General features: G+C 42.7%; 1 protein-coding gene across 1 annotated transcript; it reads left to right on the top strand.

The window, feature by feature from the left end:
- Nucleotides 1-72: 72 nt before the first annotated feature.
- elovl7a (ELOVL fatty acid elongase 7a) lies at nucleotides 73-4446 on the top strand. The gene is made up of 8 exons (XM_085368413.1): nucleotides 73-188; nucleotides 1930-2019; nucleotides 2113-2303; nucleotides 3184-3264; nucleotides 3365-3421; nucleotides 3515-3620; nucleotides 3731-3867; nucleotides 3973-4446. The coding sequence occupies exons 2-8, from the start codon at nucleotides 1956-1958 to the stop codon at nucleotides 4219-4221; spliced, it is 885 nt and encodes a 294-aa protein (XP_085224539.1). The 5' UTR covers nucleotides 73-188; nucleotides 1930-1955; the 3' UTR covers nucleotides 4222-4446.
- The last annotated feature ends 8879 nt before the right edge of the window (nucleotides 4447-13325 follow it).

Genomic DNA, 13325 nt, shown 5'->3' with positions numbered 1-13325 from the left:
GGCAGAACCCCGCCTCCGGCTCGCCGGCATAAGGGAGCGAGCAGCGCGTGCGCTGTTAGCGAGTGACAGGAGCGCGAAGCGTACACCTGTAGGAGGGCTGCAGGTGGAAACGGGAATTTGGATAGCAACGATTCGGCGGTTGAAGGGGGATTGTCGTTGAGTTTCAGCTGCCGTGGCGCTGAGGGCTGGTGAGTTTTCTTTCTAATGGGGGTAAAAACACCGGCGCAACGACCATAAACCTGCCCGTGATTACTGAAACATTTCTGGTCACTGTGACACGCATGATGGCTGCTTTTGTTTTCTGAAAAAAGACGAAAAAACCTAAACTTTCCACCTGGATACTGTAAATCTTCAGCTTATAGATATAGAATGTTAAGTATAGGCCATACATTGATGAACGTTTTTATACAGCACATTTTAAACTTGCTGTGATGCTTAAAACGAAGTGGCTGTCTACTAAGTTCATCTTAAGTTTTTGTTTGTTTTTTCTTAATTGACAACTAAATCCCAGTCTGGGTTTAGTACTGTCGCTCACTCTGTGGCACATAATATGAATATTAAATATTTTATTTCGTGGTCTATAAAAAGCTAATAATTGAGGGTGGTAGCCACCTCTCACCTGAAAGTACATTTCTGTCTTAGTAACCTGCGGAAGTTGACGTTGCACAAATGAGGAGCCACGCCATGGGAGTAGCAGCTTTCACATCATCATCTCTGACTATAACGTTAATTGGCGTGTCAAGGCTTGCCGTGTCTTGATTAGTGAGGAGAATCCAGACGGCCATGCCTTTTATCACTTTAGCCAGTTAGGCTCCTGTGTCACACAGGTAGACACACCTCGAAAACCTGTCATGTAGGGTTAGGTTCCACAGCAGACGAGGGATGATGTGTTTTACGTGTTGCTTTCGCAAATGTATTGCTCTTTCTTCACAAACTACAACAATACTGTAGGCTAACCTGTTGGTTTGTGCTCTACAGTTGCTTCACTTCTGCTTTGTCTGCATGACAGATTGAGCATTTCCCTTTGGCAAACTTTATATAGTATCACAGAGGTTAAAACCTGTCTGATCACTCACTGCTTACCTTCACTTGGTTCAGCACTAGTCCTGAATCCATTGTATAGATGGGGTGTTTTCACTCATCAGGAACAGTTTTTAAATAAGGTTCAGTGTCATAAAAGCAACAGCGCCCAGTATCTGCATGTAGATTACTGTCAACAAAGCCTACTAAGAGTCTGTGTGACGTGGACTATGTTGAAGTTGGGTTTTGATTCATTACTGAATGAATTCTGGTCACACAGTGGCTTGTTTTTTGACGAGAGAGAGGGGCTGCTACTCATTGTACTCGCATCACACTCTCGCTTTGTCTGCCTCAGAAGGGCAGCCAAGAATAGCTGAGTGGCCTTTTTCTTTTTTCTTTTTCTTTCCTCCCTCAAACAGTCCAGTCTTTGAGACTTTGTAGTTGACTGTAGTTCAGTGTGCCCTAACCCGAACTGTAACGGCAACATGGTTCATGATTTTTGATTTTGAACATGCGTTAAAGTTTCATCCTGCGATAATGCATCTTGAGGAATTTGTCTCAGTGAGCAGTCCTGTTGCACTTGTTTTTCCTTCTCCCTCCCCCTAGACAAACCGTTCCAGTTCCTCCTCTGTGCTTTTTGTATAAAACATTCAAGAGGTAGTAACAATTGCCACCATTAATGGCTCTTTCTTTTTTTTTTTTTAAATTAAAAAAATATCTGTTTTACAATTATTTTATTATTTTTGTTTAGTAAAGTCTTCATACATATTCAAAAGCCCCTACATACATGGGTTGAAGTTGCTAGATACAAATATCACCGAGCCTGCTTCTGTGCTCTGCTTTTCATCCAAATACCACTGAACTTGTAGTCTAAACTGACACTGTGACCTTTGCCTCTGCTCCTTCTAGGTGAAGTACAAGCAGCTTGTCTGAAAATGGAGTTTGGAAGCATAAAGTCCACTGTTGGGCTGATTTATGATGAGTTCATGCAAAATGCAGGTGAGTCTTTGCCCAAAACTAACTCTGTGCTATCACTTTTGGTTTTCTGTCTGCATATTTTTTTCAAACCCCTCTACATGTTTTTTTTTGCAGATACACGGACGGAGAATTGGCTGCTCATGTCGTCTCCTATCCCCCAAACCATCATCATCACAGCATACATTTACTTTGTGACATCACTGGGGCCTCGAATCATGGAGAATCGCAAAGCCTTTGACCTCAAAGGAGTTCTTGTAGTCTACAATTTCAGCGTGGTGGCCCTGTCACTCTACATGTGCTATGAGGTGAGTCCACATACTTTTTTTTTTTTTACCTCAGTTGGTGCTGACGGGTATTTTAAAAGTGAAATCCTTTCCTGGAAGGTTTTGCACTCCATACCGTACAGGGAGTGAACGTCTTGCATTGTTTCAAATTGCTATGACACATGCCCTCTTGTGAAATACACTTTTTTTTTTTTTTTTTTCTTCTCCCCTTCATGGACTGGTTATTTGAGGTTAAACCAGATCAGCAGGTGTCATTTCCTTATTAAAATGCTTTGTATTCAGCAAATGCTTCTCTGGTCCCACATAACTTTGGTTTCACTGCTTTCCAATGAGCCATGAATGAACCTGAGTGACAGAATTTATTTTTACACCAGAGATTGGATATATTCAGGTAAACTTGAAGGAAAACATTACAGCATTGGGTTGATGGAGGACAACCTCTAATTTGTAAATTACTTGCACTGAATGTTCAGCCACAGACGCGCTGCGGTTTGTGTTCATGTCTGTTTGGAAAGCTGTGATTTGCAGCTAGATTTAATTGTAGACATGTGGTGTGCCGTTTGGGTGGAGCAGGTGATGCAAGTCAAGAAATTAACCTGCAGACATGCGATTCAGCAGCATGATTTCAGTTACAGTGAAGGTGAAAAGGAAGTAAGAAGAGATGAGAAATAAGTGGATGAAATGGTTTGGCAGAATTAGAAATTCCAACTGCATGTCCTGGAATAGGGTTTGGTTTGGGTGGTGTACACTAGCAGAACTGCTTTTGTTTCTATTTGTATGAAAAATCTGTTTTTAAATGAAAAGGTGGTGGAAAGTGAATGACGTGAGAAGCTGATACATGGAACTTTCCTGCTTGTCTTGTTTGTTCATGTAACCGAAACTTCCACCATTTGTGTCATAGTTTGTGATGTCAGGATGGGGAACCGGATATTCCTTCCGCTGCGACTTGGTGGACTACTCTGACTCGCCACAAGGCCTGAGGGTAAGTCACTATTAAGTTCAGATGAGCTGATTACAAACGAGTAGTTCAAGGTTTTGACGTATGTGGGTCTGGCGCTAAAGTTTTCTCACTTCTCCTCCAGATGGCAGCAACGTGCTGGCTTTACTACTTCTCAAAGTTCATTGAGATGTTAGACACAGTAAGTGGGGGGGGGGAAGTTGCATACCTATGTCTTTGTAATATCCACCCAGGCCTCACCCAGTTTATTTTAAAGCACTGCGTCTCTTTTCAGATTTTCTTTGTGCTGAGGAAAAAGAACAGCCAGGTGACTTTCCTTCATGTCTACCATCACTCCATCATGCCATTCACCTGGTGGTTTGGTGTCCGCTTTTCTGCAGGTAAAAACCACCACCTCCTCTTCTTCGATGTACAAGCAACCTTCATTCATGACAGTATATGAACTCCTTGACATTTTCTTTCGCAATGCCTCATCCACTCCCTGTTACAGGTGGACTGGGAACATTCCACGCCCTGCTAAATTGTGTCGTTCACGTGATCATGTACACATACTATGGGCTGACTGCCATGGGACCCAAATACCAGAAGTACCTGTGGTGGAAGAAGTACCTCACAACCATCCAGCTGGTATGTCAAATGGCTTTTTATATTTATTTTTGCTCTTCTTTACAAAGACCTGGGTTAAACTTTGGCACTATAAGTCAACCACTATATTCTTTATTTGCTTTGTAGATTCAGTTTGTTATGGTGACCAGCCACATCTCCCAGTATTTCTTCATAAAGGACTGCCCATACCAGTTCCCAATCTTCGTCTACATCATCGGCCTGTACGGGCTGATTTTCTTGTTTCTCTTCCTCAACTTCTGGTACCATGCCTACACCAAGGGCAAGAGACTGCCAAAGGTCCTTCAGGCTCAGACATGGTCGCACCACACCAACGGCGTCATGAATGGAAATGCCAATCATGACAAGGATGAGTGACGCAGCAGCTTCTCAGGGGTTTGGGGTTGAGTAAAATAAGGAAACTACTGTGGTAGTCTGAGATGCAAACCCAGTTCGTCTGGACTTTATATATATTTTTTGATAACTCCTTTACTTACAAACTGCAAAAGACAATCTTTAAATTATAAGCGAAACTATATTTAAGGTTACTGAACCAAACCAAAAGGTTTAGCTTTTCTGATTTCTACTTAAGGTAAGGCCAAAGTTCTCCCACAGATGTCGACACTTAAGAAATTAATAAAATAGTCTTAGAAACTGACCACCTGCTCTACAGGGCTCTTCCAGTGAGAGCCTGAGCTGTACAGGAATACTGGCTTCCTCACAAAGCTTCTAAAACAGATCTTTTTTTACCCTTTTTATTCAGATTTGATCTTACTTCTCAATATACTTTTTTTATTATTATTTAAAGACTGCACTGAAATCAAGGGTTGTTTATTTCACTCTACCTAAAAGAACGACTGTTTAGAAGCCACGCGTCCTGTTTTTCAGGTCTTTGTTCAAAGGGCTACAAGCAAGCACAACCGGGTTTAGGTGTTTGAGAGCGCACGTCCACTCCTTTGCTGCTTGATTCACAGCTGCTGCTCGTGGTGTAGACATTCATTGAAAATGCAGTCTTTAAACGGCATCAGTTTTCACTTCTGACTTGAGTCTCCTATGAACCGTTGCTGTGACACATGCCGGGGAGGGCAGACTAAGTTCTTGTAGGATCCAGAGCAGAGCTCTAGTGAGTTTTTGCTGCTTCCTTGCAGAGACATAATGCAAAAATTAAGACTATTACAAGACTTGCACAATATGCACAACTTAGCCATTCAGTTGGAAGATATGAGCAGCTTTGCTTGACTGCTACGCTTCATGTGTTGAAATTCTGTTAAGCTAACGGGGTCTTCACATAGCTGGAGTTAGCTTTTTTTGGATGTAATTCTTGAATAGTTTTTGTATGTTATGATGACCTTTTAACCTTAAGTGAATATAACACTCTGCATCTCTGGTGACTGAGGACACAGGATTGAGATTTGTGTGGAAAGATTTACACTTGGTTTTTTGTTTGTTTGTTTGTTTGTTTGTTTGTTTGTTTGGTTTGTTTTAATTCTTTTTTTCCCCATTTGCAAATGCACAACACAAAATATTTACAGATATGTAATGGCTTTTTCCCCAGACCCCGCCTTGTATTAATGGAGAAAAATGCAACAAAAAATGAAATGTTTATATTGTATTTTATATGTATTTATATAAATAAATGATGGACTTCAGAAAATGTAATCTTGCTTTCGGCCTGTTATTTCAACTCTGGATATTTGATACTTTTGACAACTTCATAGATGCAACGCCATTAACAGGCTAATGTCCCGTTTGACTGTTTCAGATGAGCGAGTTGGCCTTAATTAGGTAGATGGATGCCATCGAGACAAGACTGCATTTACAGTTATTAAACATTGTTTTAAGGACAAACCCCAGTGTAGATTCTCTCCACACTGACTGTGAAATTGCTTTGACCAGATTGTAATGAGCAGTTGTCACCAGCAGGGAGTGCTGTTTAACTGACGTTGCTCATGGCCTGTTTGTTTTAATCAGAAAGGGGTTTATTGCCAAATGTTGAGCAGGTTTACAACATTAGGAAATTGCTGCGGTGCTTCAGTGCAAACATAGTGTCATAAATAGTACTTAAATAGACATGAAAAAAAATAAAAGTAGGGATAAGAATTAAAAGTGCTACGTTGAAAGATATATACATGAGTGCAGGTGGTGATCAGTGCCAAACATGGAATGATGCAGTGAACACAGCGTAGGGTCATGTGTTAGTGGCGGGAACAGTCATATGGTTATTGTTCATGTGTCCAACAGCAGAGGGGAAGAAACTGTTCTTATGGCGAGAGGTTCTGGTGCGAATGGACCGGAGCCTCCTGCCTGAGGGGAGCAGGTCAAACAGACTGTGTCCAGGGTGAGAAGGGTCAGCTGAGATCAGAGCTGCACGCCGCAGTGTCCTGGAGGTGTACAGGTCCTGCAAAGATGGGAGTCTGCAGCCAATCACCTTCTCAGCAGAGCGCACAACACGCTGCAGTCTCTGTTTGTCCCTGATAGTGGCTCCAGCGTACCACACGGTGATGGAGGAGGTGAGGATGGACTCGATGATTGCAGTGTAGAACTGCATCATCGTCCGTGTTGGCAGGTTGAATTTCTTCAGCTGCCTCAGGAAGTACATCCTCTGCTGGGCTTTCTTGATGACGGAGGTGATGGTGGGCTCCCACTTCAGGTCCTGGGTGATGGTGGTACCCAGGAAGCGGAATGAGTCCACAGAGGTGATGGGGGTGTCAGTCAGGATGATGGGGGGGAGTGGGGCTGTGTGCTTCCTGAAGTCCACAATAATCTCCACTGTCTTCTGGGCATTCAGCACCAGGTTGTTGTGGCTGCACCAGGACACCAGACGTTCAACCTCCCTCCTGTAGGCAGACTCATCCCCGTCAGAGATGAGCCCAATAACGGTGGTGTCATCTGCAAACTTGATTAGCTTGACAGACTGGTGGGTGGAGGTGCAGCAGTTGGTGTACAGGGAGAAGAGCAGAGGAGAAAGAACACAGCCCTGAGGGGAGCCGGTGCTGATGGTCCGGGAGTCCGAGACATTCTTTCCCAGCCTCACATGCTGCTTCCTGTCCGTCAGGAAGTCAGTGATCCACCGGCAGATGGGATCAGGCACATTCATCTGGGAAAGCTTGTCTCGGAGATGGTCTGGAAGGATGGTGTTGAAGGCAGAGCTGAAGTCCACAAACAGGATCCTGGCGTAGGTTCCTGGGGAGTCCAGATGCTGCAGGATGAAGTGTAGGGCCATGTTGATGGCGTCATCTACAGACCTGTTGGCTCTGTATGCAAACTGCAGGGGGTCCAGGAGGGGGGCCGTGAGGGTCCTGAGATGGGAGAGAACTAGGCGCTCTAAAGACTTCATGACCACAGATGTCAGAGCCACGGGTCTGTAGTCATTTAGTCCAGTGATCCTAGGTTTCTTGGGGACAGGGATTATGGTGGAGGACTTGAAGCAGGCAGGCACATGACATGCCTGCAGTGAGGAGTTGAAGATGCCAGAAAACACTGGGGCCAGCTCGTTTGCACAGTGTCTGAGGGTGGCAGGAGACACGCCGTCTGGGCCGGGAGCTTTTCGAGCATTCAGACTCTTAAACTGCTTCCTCACATCTGCTTCATGAATATGAAGAGTTGTGGTGGGAGGAGGTGGTGTGAAATCCTCTTTTGTGTGGGGTGAGGAGGGGGGTGTTGTAGGTGAACAGTTTGAAGGTGGTGATGGCTCTATGGAGGGGGGAGAGGTGGGGGAATTAGTGTCCAAAGTGCCTCTATTGTTGGGGGCGTTGGAGGTGTGAAGGCTGCCTGATGGCTCGTCAAAACGGCAGTAGAAGTCATTAAGGGTGTTGGCCAAGAGCAAGTCATCAGTGGAGTGGGGGGTTTTAGGCTTGTAGTTTGTAATATTCCTAAAACCTTTCCACACAGAGGCCGAGTCATTCTCTGAGATCTGCTGCTGCATCTTCTCAGAGTGCTGATGTTTAGCAATGTCCACTTCTTTAGTGAACCTGTACTTGGCCTCTCTGTAGCAGTCCCTGTCTCCGCTTCTGAACGCCTTTCTCTTTTCCAGCCACAGCTTTTTGAGTTTAGGAGTAAACCAGGGTTTGTCATTGTTATAACTCACCCTGGTGCGTGATGGCACAATGCTGTCCTCACAGAAGTGGATATAGGAGGTGACAGTGTCCGTAAACTCGTCCAAGCTGTTAGAAGCAGCCTTCAATGTGTCCCAGTCTGTGGTCTCCAAACACGTGCGAAGCTCCTCCACAGCCTCGTTGCTCCACAGTTTTTTAAATCTTTTTAATCTAATTACAAAACTGACCACCACAAATTTATAATTCAGACAGATTGACAGGCACTCCTAAAAGTCTCTGAACAATACAGTGGTAAAGTTGAGACACTCATAATTTCTGTTTTGCATCAAACATTTACTACATGCATGGAAAATGGTAAGTAAATGGCCTGTATTTGTATAGCGCACTACTAGTCCCTAAGGACCCCAAAGCGCTTTACACAACCAGTCATCCACCCATTCACACACTGGTGATGGCAAGCTACATTGTAGCCACGGCCACCCTGGGGCGCACTGACAGAGGTACAAAGAAAAGGCACAAATAAGGCAAAAACTGTTGCACAAAGCTAATAAGCTTGAAAGTCAGTAATTGGTTTGGCCGCCTTTACTCTTTTACTCAGCCTGAGCACTCTCAAAGCTTTCTTGTGATTTCTAGGAGTCGTTTTCAGAGACAGTTTACCAGGTTTTAAAGCTCTTCTTTGGATGCTGGTTGCTTTTTGTCACTACTTCAACTACTTCAAGGACAATCTGATCGATTTTATTATATCTTGGTATTCTTTTACTGCACCGATGGGGTGTTTGAGCTCATTGTCATGCTGAAAAATGAAATTATTGCTAATGAGATGCTTTCCAGATGGTGTTGGTAGATAATGGGTCAAAATCTGACAGTATTTTTATGGTACTTTTGATCAGTTTTGACAAGATTTATCACATCTGACTAAAATGCACTCTTAATGTTGTACTTCTCTCCTGACCTCCATGCATACTGATGGCGATTTGAACCTGTGGACATTTTCAGTTCATGTTTGTTTAATTTGTCACACTTCAGCCTTTTCTCTGCTTCCCTTCCTTAAAAATGACTTGACAGCCATCCTGCCGCCGATCATTTCTGATGAAGTGTCAGTGAACTGTAGAATTAACTGCAGGGCCAGATGCATCTGTCAGCCTGGACCTGTGTCTGGTCTTTGCTGGGGTTTCTTTTCTCTTTTTTTCTCTTTACTTAAGGGCATGACATTTAGATACTTCTCATCTGAACTTATCTAGCACTTTGAATCACCTTGTTGAATTGTGCTATACAAATAAATTTGCCTTGCCTAGTTTCCTCTTAGTTTTAAAGACATACTGCGCACTGTGCAAAGATATGCCAAGTTTTCAGCTAATAGTTCTCCAAAAATCATCTTGGTGCCTTTCAAACTGTAGATTAAACTCAAAGGTTATGTGTAGACACTGGTTACTCCTGTGATTTGGGTGCCTTTTTAATGATTTAATAGTTCATAGGTCAGTGTTAACAAAAAAAACATTCCTCTGAAATGGTCAGGTACAAAGCCTGGACTGAAAATAAGTGTAAAAGCAACTGATGTCCAAAGAAAAACTTCGAAATACCATTAAATAGCCTGAGGAACTATTGCTCAAGACCACTTTAAAAATCCAACAGAGTCCAACTCCTTGGACGCTAAAAATAAAAAAGTAAAGGGTGACTTAAGATTGTATTTTTAACATTTTACTCAGATCCTTGCTTGTGCCTCTGTGTGAGTCCATGCAGGATAACAAACTGTGCTGGGTGAAGGACTCAGTTCTATAAAGTGTGTTTCTAAAACAGGAACAGATTTTTTTTTCTTCCGCTAACTGACCAAAAAAAAGATATTAATGTGCTGCAGCTCAAATTATGGCTGCACTTCAAAAAGAATTCATTCAGTATCTCAATCCAGCCTGTCAGATTTTTAAGAAGCAAGCTATGGATGGAAAAAAATAAAGTCTGCTGTGCTTCCCACAAATATGTTTAAAACTGTGGCATACGAGTGCTGAAACGACCCGGTTGAATGGAGAAAATGAGGAAAAAGCAGCAGGACAGACCGACGCTGGAAGGCCATGCATGATTGCTCTGCTCTGTGACGATTTCCAACAACCCCTATCTGTCTCCAAGCCACCCTCACAGGTCCTTCCCTAGTTTCAGTGTAGGAGACGCTGTGATAGAGGATGACTATGTAAAATGGCTTATCACTGGAAATATGTGAAAAAGAAATAAAATAAATCAAGCGTGAGTTATTCCCGTCTTTCACTGCAAGATACATGCACGAACAATTCAAATTGTTAATTGGTTTAATTAGGGTTGTCATGTTTACTGTTGCATTGAAACACTCATACTCATATTTTCTTAATGAGGAACAACAGAAGTGGAAAAAATAGAATCAGATGTACGGATAGTGTCGGCTACGGCCGTCTCTGCATTTTAAACATTAGGAATAAAACAAACAAAATCCTGATATGCCCAATTAAACGGACATAACTGTCAGTTAGGCCTGATAATGGAAATAAGCACTCTTCCCAACAACAGTTTTTGTGCCACAGTGGTTTAATATATGAGTTCCAGAAGCTCTAATTGCATCTGTGCAGTGCCACTTATTTTAATAGTATTACATTTTAAATGGATCGTTGAATATGCTATTACAGTCCATCGGTTTGTAGCATTTCTGTCCCTGTTAATCACATTGATGTACAGTAGGCCTAAGCAATACATATTAACTAAGTAGTTCCGATGTTATAAAATATTTGTGAAGACTGATTTTAGAAATTAGATTAGCGCATTACTTCTGTCTTGAAGGCATAGTGTGTTTTTCCTTTACTGGGCTCTTACAGTCCTGATGAGGACACACAAACTCTGAATAGTTTAACCATTATTATTTTTTAAAGATGCATTCATGCAACATTTTCCACCACTTTTCCTGGTCATCTTTTCTGGGTGCAGCAGTCTAAGCAGAGGCACCGATGCCTCCCTCTCCCCAGCCACCACCTCCAGCTATTCTGGGTGGATACCAAGGTGTTCCCATGGCAGCAGAAAGGCATAATCTCTCCAGCACATTGCAGGTTAGTGCCAGGGTCTCATCCCAATCTGACATGCCTGAAACACCTCACCTAAGAGGTGTCCAAGAAGCATCCTAATCAGGATTTCTGCACATCGTTGGAGTACGTGAAAACATGAAGTCAAATAAATATATAAGAACTAAGTGGGTCTGAGCAAGTTTGAGAAGAAAGATTAAGAGATATCTAAAACGACTGAGAAATGCTTAAAGATAAAGATAACTCTTTATTTTTTTTATTTAAGTGATCAAAAGAGATAAATAATTGTGAAAAGGTGAATGGCTACTACGGATACTACTTATACAGAGAAATTCACATTGACTACTTAAATTCAGAGTCCAGCCAGAACCTCATAGATCCGAACCTGAAATTCAGATATTCTTGCCTAAATAGTGTCATAGATGTTGCAGGATAGCGATTTAACTGCAAAACCTCACAGGCGGTGAGCAAGCTTGCTTTTATATATAAATATACAACCAGAACACCAGCTGGCAACCAGTTGAGTCAAGTCTCCTACTGCAAAGTAGGTGTGTCCACTCGTTGTGCAGACTGATTGCAACTGATTGCAATTTCTTGGCAATCTGTCTGAGAGTGACGTCTGTCAGTCTGAACTGGACCCACATCTGTTTGGAGACAGGTTGCGGAAAAATTGAATGCAGCCGGCAACCACCGATTTTTTTCTTGTTGCAAGAAGGTTGGTATCCTTTTTTTGCTCTGTTGTGAGTTCAGCCATCAAATAAGGTCACGTAGAAGTAGCCAAAAACCTTATAAACAGCTACAATTCAGAAATGTTAAGCTGTAAGTTCTCCAGTTTCAAATAAATTCAGCTGACCTCATATGAACATGAGGTGATTTGAGAGGAAGGATTTTTGAAACCACCAGGCGTGGCTGTGGGGGATATATCCATGTACATAAAAGATGGAGACAGCCACCTTGGATGACACAATGTGGTCCTGCCCACTGCGGTGGTGACTGTCAGGAGAATAACTAGACTTTTATAAAGGCAGAGACAGTAATGGTAACTGTTTTCTTTGTGGGCTCTATAATTCACCAGATCAGGATGCTTCCAGGCATCATGTGGAACAGCAACAAGATCTGAGCATGTCTGTTTTTTTAATACTAGTCCTGACCACTGTTTGGAAAGCATATAACCTGTCTTCTTCAGGAGTGACAGCACCTTGGAAACTTTCCAGAGGACAACAATGAACAAATAAAAAATAAAAAATCGTGGCTGTATCGGGGAGAACAGACGCTGCTGGAGGGGAGGAGTGACTAGAGAAAGAACAAGAGGATGAACAGAAGAGATGAGGCAAAAAAAAAGCCACTCTTTGACATAAACTTCTGTGACACGAGAAGTTTATGCACAGTGCAGTTTAATGAAGGTGAATCAAACTGAGTGATGTGACCGGGACAAATGTGTGTGCTTGTGCATGCTTGTGTGTCTACTGCTGGGTCTGTCAGCTGAGAGCAGATGGTTCTCTGTCAGTTATTAGTGTTTTGGGTTTTTTTTCTTCTTTTTTTTTTACTAATTACAACAAAATCTTCTCTGCCCTCTTTTCTCATCATCCTACGCTCCCTTTAGGCCAAAGATAGTTACGATTTGGCTGATCAAAATTTAAATAACAGATATAAAGTGCTCCCACCTTTACAGGTTTCATTTGTAATGTTTTCAAACTGATATGCTCATTAAAAATGAAGCCTGGTGGGGGGGAGGTTTGTAACTGACGGAGCTGACAGAGGTGATGCTCTACAGGAAGACGTGGTTTTCGACACCTTGTAATCACGTTATGTTTTTAACGTCACTCACCGCAAAGATAATCTGCTGCGATGAGCCGTCTCTTCAAAGCCAAACACTACGTTTATTTATGTCCGGATCCTTTGTTACTCATCTTTGTCCAAGAATTGGAGAAAAATGACAGCTGAAATCATGGAATGATCTCATGCTTGCTTTTAGGAAAACACTGGAACACAGTGCTTACTTTCTTTACTTTCCTCCGTGTGTTTGTCCCTTTGGGAACTTTTTATTTTTTATTTTTTACACAGTACTGAGTCTCCATAACTCACACCATGAAGAGCACCTTTCCCCCACAGAGATGGTTCCTGTCAACAGCTTTTGCGGTACTTCTCCGTTCACTGCAGTGGAACAAATGTGGTGCGTTTTGGCGAGGGGGATGTTATGCAGTTATGTATCTGCAGCGGTGTATTACCCGTCCCAAAGCAGACTTATCGATTGCCGTTTTGTCTTTCAATAAGGCTTCTGCAGACGGAGTCCGGCACACTGTGTGTGTGTTTGTCAGCTGCTTCCTCTGTGCTTGTAAACCTGTCATGTCTGCTCAGGGAGAGGCAGCAGAGAATGGGTGCTTTTTTCCCA

This window comes from Diplotaxodon limnothrissa, linkage group LG12, assembly GCF_057381915.1.
Source record: "Diplotaxodon limnothrissa isolate DT_005_m linkage group LG12, D_limnothrissa_male_GT1.1, whole genome shotgun sequence".
NCBI lineage: Eukaryota > Metazoa > Chordata > Actinopteri > Cichliformes > Cichlidae > Diplotaxodon > Diplotaxodon limnothrissa.
The sequence above is the reverse complement of the archived record's forward strand: the minus strand, read 5'-3'. Positions and strand labels throughout refer to the sequence as shown.